General features: G+C 36.7%; 1 protein-coding gene across 4 annotated transcripts in view; it reads right to left on the bottom strand.

The window, feature by feature from the left end:
• LCA5 (lebercilin LCA5) overlaps window positions 1–13,612 on the bottom strand; it is a 49,057-nt gene extending 35,445 nt beyond the window's left edge. For 2 of the 4 annotated variants that reach the window (XM_069066970.1, XM_069066971.1), the window contains exons 1-2: window positions 13,354–13,612; window positions 3,835–4,099 (exon numbers count right to left, since the gene is read on the bottom strand). In XM_069066970.1, coding sequence (XP_068923071.1) covers window positions 3,835–4,039 — 205 coding nt within the window. In that variant the 5' untranslated portion in view covers window positions 4,040–4,099; window positions 13,354–13,612. Of the gene's footprint in view, window positions 1–3,834; window positions 4,100–13,075; window positions 13,220–13,353 lie in introns of those variants that run through there. The other 2 variants (XM_069066972.1, XM_069066973.1) reach the window with 2 other exon arrangements.
• Window positions 13,613–14,001: the final 389 nt, after the last annotated feature.

Here is a 14,001-nt window from a genome sequence, read left to right as displayed (position 1 = left end):
GAGCCCGTGCTCTTACTCGCTGAGCCACCTGGCCGTCCCTAAGCAATTGGGGTTAAGTAACTTGCTCAAGGTTACACGGCCAGGTGTTTCTGGGTGGGTGCTAAGTGTCTGAGCCCGGGATTCAATCTCCAGGTCTTCTCAACACTGGAGCCGGTGCTCTTACTCGCTGTGCTACCTGGCCGCCCCTTCTTAAAACTTTTCAACCAATAATCCTTTAACCTCTTCTCTTTTCACTGAAACCTGGCTTTCCATTGTGCTAAAAATCCTATATTTTGAAATGCTACTCACCAACCATAGTCTCCTATCCTTCCAACTCTCCCAATGCACTCACCCTAAACCTAATCTCAACCTCCCTTATAATCTATTGTGCTCAACTGCCATTCTCCCATTCTATCTCTTCCACTGCCTTTTCTCCATATCTAGCTTTATGTATATAATCCATTACCTTAAATATTTCACTAACCCACCACTCTAAATGCCCTCATACTTGTTATTTCAGACATATTCATTTTTTACTCCTGGACAGATTTATTTAATGAACTCTGATGGAAAAAAAAATCATGAAATAAAGATCTACAATAAATTTATGGTGCTGAACTTAAGCTAAGCCATTAACAAACTTTCTATTCTTACTATCTTGTTCCTTGCAACAACTGTTTCAAATTATTTATTCTTATGCTCCAACTGCAATCCTGACCCTCATAGCAGATGACAGCCTTCTACTTTATTAAAACTGAGACCACCTGAAGAGAATTCTCTCATTTTCCATCCTCTATTCCACAAAACTTCTCAGCACTATCATCTATTCTATCTTGCCACACTGGAAGAATAATTAGTATTACAGCTAATCCTTCTGCATGAGCACCTATTGCTGCCTATCTTGTCCAGGGCTTTGTACCAACAATTATCCTTTTTCTTTCATATATCTTTAATCTCTCTTTCTTTCAACAGCTTCTTCCCATCTGCCTATACCCATGTTCCTCAATATAAAAAAAAAAAAACTCAAAGCATCTCCTTATTCCATATATGCTATCTGGTTACCATCCTATCCCCTCTTTTTCTCTTTACTGCAATTCCTTTAATGAGCCAAGTTTTCATTTCCCTTCATGCCCTTGCAATCTGGCTTCCTCTCCCCACTACCCTCCTGAAACTGCCCTCTCAAGGGTGAGCAATAAACTTTTTTTTTTTTAATAAAGCAATCGGGGTTAAGTAACTTGCTCAAGGTTACACGGCCAGGTGTTTCTGGGTGGGTGCTAAGTGTCTGAGCCCGGGATTCGATCTCCAGGTCTTCTCAACACTGGAGCCGGTGCTCTTACTTGCTGTGCTACCTGGCCGCCCCGAGCAATAAACTTTTAAGCAACAGATCTAAAGTACTTTCTTTGGTCCTCTTTCTATTTCACCTCTTTGCAGCATGTAGACAACTCTTCCTTCTAAAGGTACTGTCTTCCTTCTCCCTGGGTTTCAGAGATACTTCCGAATCTCTTGTCTAAATACTCCATCTTCTTCCAGGCTTTTAAAAGTCAGTAATTCCCAAGGCTCTGTCCTTCTGCAACATTTTCTCTTATCAGAGGCAGTGCCATGTAGTGGGAAGAGTACTGCACATGGGAAGCATGTGCCACCTTTTATTAGTGTCAATCTTATTCTCACTGCTTCAACTATCATTTCTATACAGATGACTTGTAAACCAATCAACCCCTTTCTTTCTCTTGAGCTCCCATCCTGTGTTTCTCTACAGAATATCTTTTTGTGTTGGATATCCTAACTTTTTTTGTCAAGGCAATAGGAGTTAAGTGACTTGCCCAGGGTCACACAGCTAGTAAGTTTCAAGCATCTAAGGTCATATTTGAACTCAGGTTCTCCTAACTCCAGGGCCGGTACTCTATTCACTATACCACCTACGTGCCCCTCCTAACACTTTAAATACAACGTATCCTCCAAGGTTCCATTTAGTTCTAAAATTCTTTACCCCAAACTGAGTTTATTTTATTGTAAACCTGTTTCACCTCCCCCATTCCCCACAATATTACTACTACTGTTAGTGGTACTACCATTCTCAGCAGTGCCACCCAGTATTCCTTGTTCAAAATGTTAGTGTTCCTCCAATTCCAGGCAAAATTAATAAGGCCTATTGGTTCCACCTCCATATCTTCTGTCTATTCCCACTGCCTCAACCTTAGTATAGGCTCTTATCACCACTGCTGGTCCTATAACAGTAGTCTTCCTGGTCCTGGTTCTTCCCAATACAATCCATCCTTCATTCTGAAGCTGCATTAATCTTTTTTACAAACCTGGCACTTCTTAAATCTTCAGTGCATCCCTACTTCAAACTCCTTTACCTAGCATTCAAACACTCTACAATCTGGTACTCTACTTCCTTTCTTGTCACATTCTCTACAATTTAGCCAAACCAGATGATTCACTATATGTCATATGCATTCCTGCCTACTCGTGTCTTTACTCATGTTAGTACTTACAACTATAACAGCCTGTCTCTCACTCTTTGACAAATGAGCAACTAACTATATACATCCTTTAAAACTCAAGTCAAAAGAGATCTCTGGAATGGTCTTGCTCAACCCCACAATCTGAAATTACTTTTCTCCACCTCAACCACATATTAAAGCACCTGTTGTGTAGCTCTTGAATGTATTTGTTATCCTGTATATTATCTGTGTTTTATATCCATCTTGAGAATGTAGGGCAGCTAGGTGGCACAACGGATAGAGTACTGGATTTGAAAGCAGGAAGACATCTTTCTGAGTTCAAACCTGGCTTCAGACACTTACTAGCTGTGTGACCCTGGGCAAGTCACTTAACCCTGTCTGCCTCAGTTCCTCATCTGTAAAATGAGCTGGAAAAGTAATTGGCAAACCACTCCAGAATCTTTGCCAAGAAAACCCCAAATGGGGTCATGAAGAGTTGGACACAACTGAAATGACACAATAATTAGGCTATAAGCTCCAATGAGTCTAGTGTCTTACTTAAATGTTCTATATCCCACATGACCTAGCATACTGCTCTGTCCACAGGAAGTCCTTAGCAAATATCTGCTGAATTCCAAGCCCTTATATGCCCCTCTACGTTTGTGGCAGGCCGGTATCTTTATCTGACTAGTTTGAACCCTCCCCTAGCAGCTAATCACAGGCTCTAAAGAAAATGAGACAGCAAGAAGTATTATCCCCACTCACTGTTCCACCCTACTGCCTACAAATGTGTTACGTATAAGGATTAGGGATAGAAGCTAATCATTGTATATGGTTTTTGCTTGAATTTACAGGAAAACAGCAAGCACATACTAAGTTTGGTTTAATTTTTTTTTAGTATGCATAGAATAAAATATTATTCTAGAAATGCCATAGCACTCTACCTTGAAACCAGCATTATATTCAATCCAAAACAGATTACAAAAGACTTCTACAATCCCACTGTTAAGACAAATATATGTACAAACTTAGACCTAAGGCAAGCTACATAAGGGCCCTTGGTAAGGATTGAAAATTGCTCTGCATATGTATTACTACCTACTAGAGATTGAATCCTAATTGTAGGACATTAAACTTAGGTTATCACAAAACAAATACCTACCTGCCAGATTTGTTAGCAAAAATTTGTAATTTGTTAACACTAAAAAGATACACATGTTCAAAATAATATTAAAATTGAATTCCCACTTAGCCATACTTGATGTTGTACCTTAGGTACCTATCTTGCCTATTCCTAGCCCCAACTATGAACCTCATGCACAGACATCTTTAAAAAGTAACCTTTATCTAACTTTTCTTGAAAATTAATTTATAAAAATAAACTTTTTTTTTTAGTAGACCTTGCACCTACCTTGGTGATGATATACTTGACTATCTGAACTGTGTATCTTAGTACCTTTCTTCCTTATTGATGGAGTACAATAGGCCTTCTGGGTTGATGACAGGGTAGAAGCAAACGAATTTTCAAAATCATCTGAACAAAAGGTATCACTATATTGTTCTTGTTCTGAGTATCCGTCTTGATAGAAATCTGTGCTTCTTGCTCTTTCTCCCATTGTTTTGTCATATAGTCTGTATTCACATAATTTCACGGATCCTTTTCTCCAGAAGTGTCCCTGATAATAGGGAAGGACATTTTAATAGTCTTCCTAGTCTGGTAAAAAAAAAATACTGCATTCTTTGTAATTCCTATTTTTCTCATATTCAAATGGTCCAAGTTTCATATTAGCAATTAATAATATCACTCAATAATAGAAAGTTTTTTCCTATAGAAAAACCTTTCTATAATAAAAAAAGCTTTATGATTAGTAACAGAATACTTTCAAAGGCTTTTTTATATAGATTTTATAAAGTTAATGCCAGTAAAGTGCTTTAAAGGAAAAACAACCATATTTTGCTTTACATTTTTTAAAAATGGGGAAAATAGGGTATATTTCACAATATGAACTAAATTATTTCATACATAATGATTTACAATACTAGGGGAAGGAACAAAGTACATCACTACTTCCTGTCATTCTGTGCTATTTTGATTTTGAGCTATGCAAAAAATTTGAATTCTCAATTACACAGTTCTCACTTCATATAAATTCACATTACACAAATTCAACTTGCCATAAAAAAATTCTGAAAGAAATCTGAATGAGAATATGATTGAACTGCTAGCTGCAAAGACTGCAGAAGAAGAAAGGAAAGTTTCAGAATCCAAGGTCAAACCAAAACAGTTCACAATTAAACAACTGGCACAAGCATTTCATCACTGAGTAAATTTTTTTCTTATATTGAAAAGTTGGATCCAAATACTCCAAAATTTAAAATTTAAAATTATCCTCAGTTAAAGGCTAACTGAGGATAATTTTTCTTGCTATAGTTGGATACACAAGGAAAAAGAGAGCCACTAAATATTTCTCAATAGGTTCATTAAAAAAAAGTTGTCCACCCAACCACCAATGATAAAGGCTAGGTGCAGAGGATGGGGAAGGGATAACATACTGTACACCTATGTTACTGTACAGTAGTGTACATACTCTAACATTAACTTTACCTTTCATTTCATAAATCTATTTATTATCATGGTACAGTATTTAATATGTTTGCATTTTAGTATATTTTTTTACTTATGTAAAGTCTTAATTTGGTGTATGCCTTTGTTATATAAGCTAAATTCAGTGGGTTGGTAGGGGCAAATTTGCATTATGTAAAAACTTCTTTAGGTAGAGGTCTACAGAATAGTCCACCTATGTAAAGAGATAACTGTCTATATATTAGGATATTAAACATGTACAATGAATCTTAGCATAATGAGAGGCACCATAATGGACTGAAACATAAATAATGTAATTATAAGCAATCAAAATAGAACACAAACATATTGTGTAAAAAGCTATTTACAAAAAAAATTTTTCTAAACCTCTGGGCATATAAGAACAGTGTACATGAGAAATGCACTACCTTAAATTTTTATTGGTGAAAATATTGTGTATAAAAATTATTCAAATTACATCTACATTTTCTTTAAATGCTATCAGCAGCAATAAAACCTCATTCATAGTTCATTTCTACATTAAATCATCTTTGAATCCAGATAAATTCCACAAATATAAAGCAAACTGACAGACTCAAGCATAGACAGTTGTACATACATACTTTCTTTAATCTGGTGTGTGTGTTTGCATGCGTGTGTGTTTTGTTTGTTTTTTGTCCAGACCTTTGATTTCATTGGTATACTGAATCCCCTCTACCAATGCAGATCATTGACTGTTCTGAAACTTAAAAGATTAAGAATGTTACCTTTTAAAAAAAAATCATCTGTGGATTTTGTGTGTGTGTATGTATGTATACATAATTTTAGGAGTACATATATATTATTACATATAATATTATATAAAATTATATTATACATATGTATATATAAAGCAATAACTTGTTTTCAAAGAGCTTTAATAATAATAACCAATTACTTATACTATAGCTTGTATAAGAAACAAACTGGGGAAAGTCTCAAATATATTTTGAAATATATATTGAAATACATGTTGAAATGGATATCTCTTGCCAAAGACTTTTAAAATGAGTTTTTTAAATTCATTATCCATGATTAGATGCTTAATTTTATCTGAATATATAGGAAGCAGTTACATATGACATGTTCTAGCACGGTCCTGGTTGGACACTAAAGCAAAAAATAGCTATTATAAATCTTTTACATGGTATGCTACAAGTATCATATAAATATAGAATCTTTTAAAATAATTTTGTTTTTGAAAATTATACTGAGCATTTTTACATGAGAAATAACTGGTCAAAAATTCATGCAATACTAAATTCAAGGATTGTTTTTTGAAATTTGAGTACCTTGTTTCATTTTTTTTCTTACCTCCCCTGCAAAGATTACTCACATTAATTCTATGAAAGATAACTTTCCTTAAAAACAAAATCCACAGGGAAAAATAAAAGTAAAATATTTTCTTATATTTTGTGACAATTATGAGTATCTAAAAAACTAGTATTTTCAACCTAGTTCTACAATTGTGATCTCATATTAAGTCAACTGAAAATACCTATTAAGAATAAGACCCCTGTTCCTTTGGAAAGATAAATCCAACTTAAATTCTTAATATAAAAATTTTTATCTTAAAAAATCTATGCCATTATTAGAATGTACTGATATACAATTTCTCTTCAAGAGTTACTGTGACCAAAGAATTTATCTGGTGATGAAATTTTCCAAATTAGCTATGGCTGGTACTAGGGTCAACAGCTACTCAACCTTTCATTGGGCCTATAATCAAAACTTTTTTAGATTACTATAAAATGCAAGAGCTTATATCCTACTAGTACAACCTTTAAGGACTTTCACATCAAGATGGAATATAACTTTAGAGAAAAGAAAATATGACCAAACATGACTAAACTATTTACTTTTAAAGTATTAGACTCTGGTTTATTTATTTTCTAAAATTATCTACTTTTTATTTTTAAAAGGCAGCAGTATTCAAATGAACTGACAAGGGCTTCAGGAGCCTCTCTTAAATTCCAAAAGGACAAAGTAAGAAAGTCAACTTTTTTCTACCTTTCTCCTGTAGTCTACATAGAAACTTACAATACAATTATGAAAACATTAAAAAAAATTCACGGGGAATCCCTAGTTTGAAACTTTTCAGGTCATTATAGCATTTCCATTATGTCTGGGTAGATCATCCCTCGTTGGCACTCTCAGTTATCTTTTTTTCCTTTTATATCCATTGTTTAGTCCCCAATTTTAATTGTCTTTTTCTCTCTTTTAAATGTAATCCTAACCCATTTTTTAAGGTCTGTCAGTAATACACAAATGAGTGTTGCACATGACAAAAGATATTGCTGACCCCTCCCTACGATTTTTTTTTTTACTACAATAATTTCTTTTTTATTAATCACAGTAAGTTTAGTCACTGGCAAATGAAATAGCAAAACCAAATGATTTCTTTTTTATGATCTTTGAGCAATATTTAAAAAATTAATGTTAAGGTTTTAAAAATCCAACATACAAAGAATTTGTGATCAAATGCTAATATCATACATGTACAAGTAAAATGTGCTAAAACAAAAAGCTCACACTGGCCTGGGAGATTGGGATATAACAAATGAAATTTTGGAATACAGTCTGGTTATAGTCTGATCACTGTCCATAAAGCAGAACCCCTTTATAACAGTAGTGTTAAGAGACAGCATTACCATCATAACTCTAGTGTTGAGACAGGACTACTATCATTTCATATCTGGTTTTAACTACAGACTTCTGTTTTAAGGGATACAAGTTGACCTATGTCAGACAAGACAGCTTTTTAGGAAAATAAAATCTTATAATCAAGACAACTTTTTAGTTAACTAAGGAACTGTTCCTTAAAAATACAGAATCAGTAACACTAATGGGGTTTAGTCTCTGATCTCCCCCTACCTAAAAAGATAACTCAGAAATAGTCAGACAACCAAACATTTCACACACACATTTTCTGTGTAACAATGAGCTGCCAGAATTCTACTGTACTTTTGTTTTTGACCTCATAGAGAAAATTTTTCCAGGTTGGCATATCAATAGTAATAGAGGATTATAGATAATTCATTGTTTTGAAGTTGCTATGTAATATTCTACACTTGAATAAATACTTTATTAAAGAATCCAAATATAAACTAATAATTTACATAAATGTTATTGTAATAACACAGATGAACAGCACAAAGAAATCCTAATATGAAATTTGCCTAGCACTAAATGACAGAATATTGGAAAGTAACGAACGGCCACTCATATTAAAACAGTAATATTGCTTCCTGAGTGTGTTTTATGCATAATGGTCTTTTTAATGAAAAGAAAGGAAAAAAAAATTCCTCCAATCTTACTCTTATTCCAAATCTCATTTTTTTCTATAGCTTGCATGGAGATAAAAGACACACACACACACACACACACACACATACACACAAACATCCATTATCTGATTCTAAGTTAAAGATTAACCTAAACAGATCATTATCAAAGCAATTAGTTTAAAAACACTATTCTCTTAAAAAACAATATAATCACTGACCCCCAAACAGATTTAATCTGATCTTGGCCCTCCCACAATTCTTCACGTCAGATATATTACAGATAGCCTGATAATAACATGTACGTTCCCTTCCAAAAATAATTTCCCCCCAAATACCTATATTTACCACATTTAATGTGGAAGGAAGACCACCGGACTGGAATAAAGAGAAATGGATTCAAATAGTGGCTTGGAGCCTTATAAGTTGTATCATCTTAGGCAAGTCACTTATCCTCTTTAAGTCTCAGTTTTCTTATATGTAAGATGGGAGATAATAAAGATACACTATATAGCTCATAGGATGGTTATGAGGAATACATTGTATAAACTGTAAAGCACCATATTAATGTGATAAATATGAAATTAGAATCATAATCTATCTCCAACACTTACACGTCATCTCACTACCCGAGAATGTTTTTTTCACTGAACAAATTAAAGACAATTAAAATTACCTTGAATCCCATTTTATTACTAAAAAAACCCCAAACTTGCAATTCCCCCATTTGACTTTTAAAATTTTTTTTTCTTTATTATGAACTTAATTATTGAAACACACAAAGAACAAGAGACTGCATCTGAAATTGTTAGAAATTGTTTAAAGCAAATACAAAATTTAACAAGACAATAAAATTGCTGTTTCTGTCCTCTTCTGGATTTTTTTCTATGCTTCTTTTTGTACCTGACCCTGGGCAAGTCACTTAACCCTGTTTGCCTCAGTTTCCTCATCTGTAAAATGAACTGGAGAATGAAAGTGGCAAACCATTCCAGTATCTTTGCCAAGAAAACTCCAAATGGCATCACAAAGAGTCGACATGACTGAAAATGACTGAATGGAAAACAATTTGCATTTGTCGCTTCTAACTGACACTCCTCCCCTTTCCCTTTGTAACAGCTTTGTGAAACAAAACATTTAATATATGTGATATCTGAAGAATATCTCATATGTACCTCTAAAGTCTATCACCTCTCTGACAATACCTCATGTAATTTTAAAAACACACATCCCTTCTTTAAAAGGTCCCAAGGGTGCACGCACTTTGTTGTATGGTTTGGTATATCACCAAACCCAGACTGGATGGAATTTTCTAAATCAGACTGTCCTCATTATATACTTATCAATATAAACTAGACCTCACAAAGACAAAATATGATAACTGCAAATGATCTCAGGGATCATCTAGTACAATCTTTCATACAAAGTGAAATCCTATCTATATGCCTGACAACTAGTCACGTAAGCACCTTAGGCTTACTTTTAATTATTACAGACTCAGGAGCTAACTCCCTATAACTTTCACCTATTGTTTCTGGCTCTACCCCCAGCCCCAAACTTAACAAATCCTACCCTTCAAGGATAACCTTTCAAATATCCTAAGTCCTCACCATTCCAGCCTAAACATGAAGCCATTATCATTCAGTATTTCAAGGTCCCTATACTAGTTGCCACCCTCGGTCAATATCTCTTCTGAAATGTGATAATAGCTTGTTAGTGTCCTCTCAGGATGTGGTACCTAGAACTGTACATAATATTCCAAATGCAGCTTGGTCCACATTTTGAAGGAAGAAGACAATAGTGTCATCTTTCTTGCTAGAGATACTTTATCCTCACCCCACCCTCCCCACCAAACCCCCTGCCAAAAAAATTTTTTTTAGCTACCAGATCACTGCTCTCTCCATCAGAAGCTTGGTTTCAGCTCTCACTTGGGACTACTGCAATAGCTTCCTAATGAGCCTCCCTGCTTCCCATCTTTTCCTTCTCCAGCCAATCCTTTACAAAGATGTTAAACCAGTATTTCTAAAGTATAAGTCTAACCATGCCACTTCCCTGTCCAGTAAGTTTCATGGCTCCATACTGCCGCTGGGATAAAAATCTCCTCTTTGGCATTTAAAATCCTTGAAAATCCACCCCCAAAGTTTCACTCCACGCTACCCAGACATCCATCACCTTTCCTCATACAATCTATGTTTCAGCCAAACTGCACTACTTGCCACTCCTCATATGTAATATACAGCATCTGCTGTACCTTTGTATAGTTCCTGTAATGCTCTCCCTCCTCTCCATTCAAAACTTCTGTATTTATTGTAGCTATCTCTGTACACACATCCTCTTCCCCTCTTCCAAAAAGAATGCAATCTCTCCGAGGCAAGACAGTCATTTTTCTTTATATACATATGATCTAACAGTACCTGACTGTGGCAGATATTTGCTTGTTTAGTCTACTAAAATCCTAGGTTCTTTCTGAGCTGTTTTTAAACCATGTTCCCTTACCCCATACTTGTGTGCAGTTAATCTTTTGAATACAAGTTCATATTTATATTTATCCCTTTAATTAATGAGACAACATGGTACAGTGGAAACAGTACTGAGTGACTGTGTGTAGGGACAGAGCCTACACTCAAATCCCATCTCTACCAATTAATTCAACCTTTAGTTCTATCATTTTTCTGTGTTTCTGTTTCTTTATCTATAAAATTAGGGGACTGGATTAGATTAATAGTGTCAAACTAAAACAGAAATAGATCTCTCTGATGGCAGCATACTGACTTAGAAAATTACAAATCGACACTATGTTGTATTTATTTATTTTGTTAAGCTTTTCCCAAAGACATTTTAATATGGTTCAGACTAATTAGGGAGTTTTGCTGGCTGCTTGCAGCCAGTCTGACACCTCTGGACTAAATGATCTATAAAGATTTATCTCCCTTCTGGTTTTAAATCTATGATTTCCCCTCTTTGCTAAAATTTCATCTGAGTAGATACATGCTAGCTAAATGAGATCTTTGGGGCTTTCAACAACTTCATCCAATCATTAGCTACTCTCCTAGTTTCAAGATCATCTACAAGTTTGATTATGTATGCCCAGACATCTTCATCTAAATTAAACATCAAAATATTGATCAGTAGAGCACCAAGGAGGGAGTCAATATAGATGCATTAATACTACTGCTTTCAGTTAATTGACCAGAAAAGAATCTACCTAACCATACTATCATGTAACATTCCTTATCTTTTCATTTTGCCTATAAGGGTATCACAAGCTTGCTGAAATTTATGAAGACTATATCTAGTAACTGCTGAAAAAAGGAAATGAAAATTAGAATATAATTTTCAATGAACCAATGCTGGCTCTTCCCTTTCTAACAGCTCATCAATTCTACAATTTTCAAAGAATAATTGCGCACATTAAATAATTTATTAACACTTACAAAGTATTTTTCAAAGGGTTAGAGCAAATAATGCCATTTTACGGAGGAGGTAACAGATTCAAAAAAGTTAAATGACCCATAATTGCAAGAATCTTCTTAAACCCTTTGTGAAACTGGCATTTGTCTCCAGTTCTGTATCATTTCCCGTTCTTGAAAACTTCTCAAAAAGTAATCTGTTCCCACATTCTCCAGTACTAAACTTAATTGTTCCTCTTAAATATCCTGTCCCTAAATATTCCTCTTAATGGTCAGAAGCAAAACAAAGAATGTAAAAATGTAGGCTCCTTGAGGGCAGAGGTTACAAAGGCTTTCTTTCTTAGTACAGCATCCGGCAACACAGAAGGTACTTAATATGTGCTTTATGATTGAAAAAATATTTCAATTCCAAAGAAGTTCCATACTTTATTTTTTAAAGTTACCATCACATAATTACACACAAAAACACATGATTCCACCTCCGTTATATTCATCTGCATCCAAGAACTAAAAAAGGGAGAGGAGAGGAGGGGGCAGAGAATCCATAAATTCACTTTATAGTGAATCTTGAATCCTCTAATTTTCAGAGCACATCAAGGTATTCCTGATGGGCACAACCTTCAAATTCTACCATCTCCTTAATTCACTTGATCTCTCATTTCACTGATAAGGAAACAAGCTGTCCCTAGAAAGATGAAGAGATTTGCCCAGAGTTACACAGCTAGTAATGGTCTAAAGTCGAATTTGAATCCAAGTCTTCCTGACTACAAAACTCCAAGGCTCACTGTGGTGCTTTCTTTATATCTATATTCCAGCACAGTGCATACTAATACAAGAGACGCGTAATATATGCTTTTTGATTGGTCTCAATATTCTGAATAATAAATAATAAATAAATAATATATTAATAAATAAATAATAAAGCCTTACCGTCTCTAAAAACTTCCTTTCCACTCTGACCGTTGCCCTAACTTCCACCTTCTATTTCAATCCTACTATCAGTCCCAAAGTCCCTTTATTAAAGGGACTTTAATAGGATCACAGGTTAAGAGATGAAAGGAACCACAAGGCTCATACAGTTCAAAAACTCAATGTTCTTCCCCCTCACAGACACACACACACACACACACACAAACTTTACAGATGAGGAAACCAAGTCTCAAAGAAGGATGGTGGCTTGCTGCAGGTCACGGGGATAGGTGAGACAGAGACAAGATTATTCAAACCCTTCCAGGATTCTTTCAGAGCTGTGCTCTCCACTGTCGCTCTCCAGCCCCCACCCTTCCCCTACTAATCATCCCTCCTCACGAGCCCATCAGTTCCCAGGCCTTAACTCACCCCCTTCACGAGGGCCAAGACCCCCTCAGGAGTTACCTCCCCCACCCAGAGGGCCTTATACCCCTTTCTCCTTCAGGAGGGGCTCACACTCCCTCTGGAAGATCTCAGGTCTCCACTTTGGCAGGGCCACCCCCCCACCCCCATCTGCAAGGCCACAGCCTTCTCTCTACATTAGTGGCTCTGGACGTCCCCTCCCCCTTAAAAAACCACAGACACGCCCACCCATCCCCACCCCCACCCCATTCCCCGAGTCTTCTTAGTCCCCTGGCCTCCCTCACCAAATCTGGCCGGTCTTCTCCACCTTCCTCTCCGCTGAGGAGCCTCCCAGCCCTAGATCTCTGCGTCAGCCCACCAATGGGCAGACGCCCGAGGGCGGCGGGGGAGTCCCTCCCCGGGAGGGTGCGGGGCTGGCTATGGGCTGCGGTTGCCAGGTTGCGCTGTATTTGAACCCGGAGCCGGGGGCGGGGACGAGGGCGGGGGCGGAGGCTCTTGGGGCAGCGACTCGGGCTCCAGGGTAACGGAGGGGTGGCCCAGACTGCCCTGCGGTACAGTTCCAGCCAATGGCGCCACTTCTCCGACACTCATTGGGTGGTACTAGCGTCCTATCCTTCCTATTGGCTACCACCCTAGAGGATGATGCGGAGAGGGCGGGACTATTGCGGGTGAGGGTCTAGCATTGGCTGGCTGCCCCTAGCGAGCTTCTGTGCAGGGAATGTTCACCAGGCTCTTTCGTGTTTTCGCTTTAATTAGGGTCGAGTGGGTGTTTTTGAATGTGCTTATCTTTGAAATCCCCCTCACGAATTCCTGGGAGTTGAGGGGAATTTGGAAAAAGACGACCCTGGGAGAAGGGGAAGGAGGAGGAGGAAAGGAAGCAGAGTAGAGGAAGGCTGGCGGAAGGGGGGAAAGGGTCGGGGGTAGAAGGGGGA

The sequence above is a fragment of the Petaurus breviceps genome, unplaced genomic scaffold (assembly GCF_028583685.1).
Source record: "Petaurus breviceps papuanus isolate PSGF00001 unplaced genomic scaffold, PetGlider_PUasm1.0 90734, whole genome shotgun sequence".
Classification (NCBI taxonomy): domain Eukaryota; kingdom Metazoa; phylum Chordata; class Mammalia; order Diprotodontia; family Petauridae; genus Petaurus; species Petaurus breviceps.
This window is presented reverse-complemented; position numbering and strand designations above follow the sequence as displayed.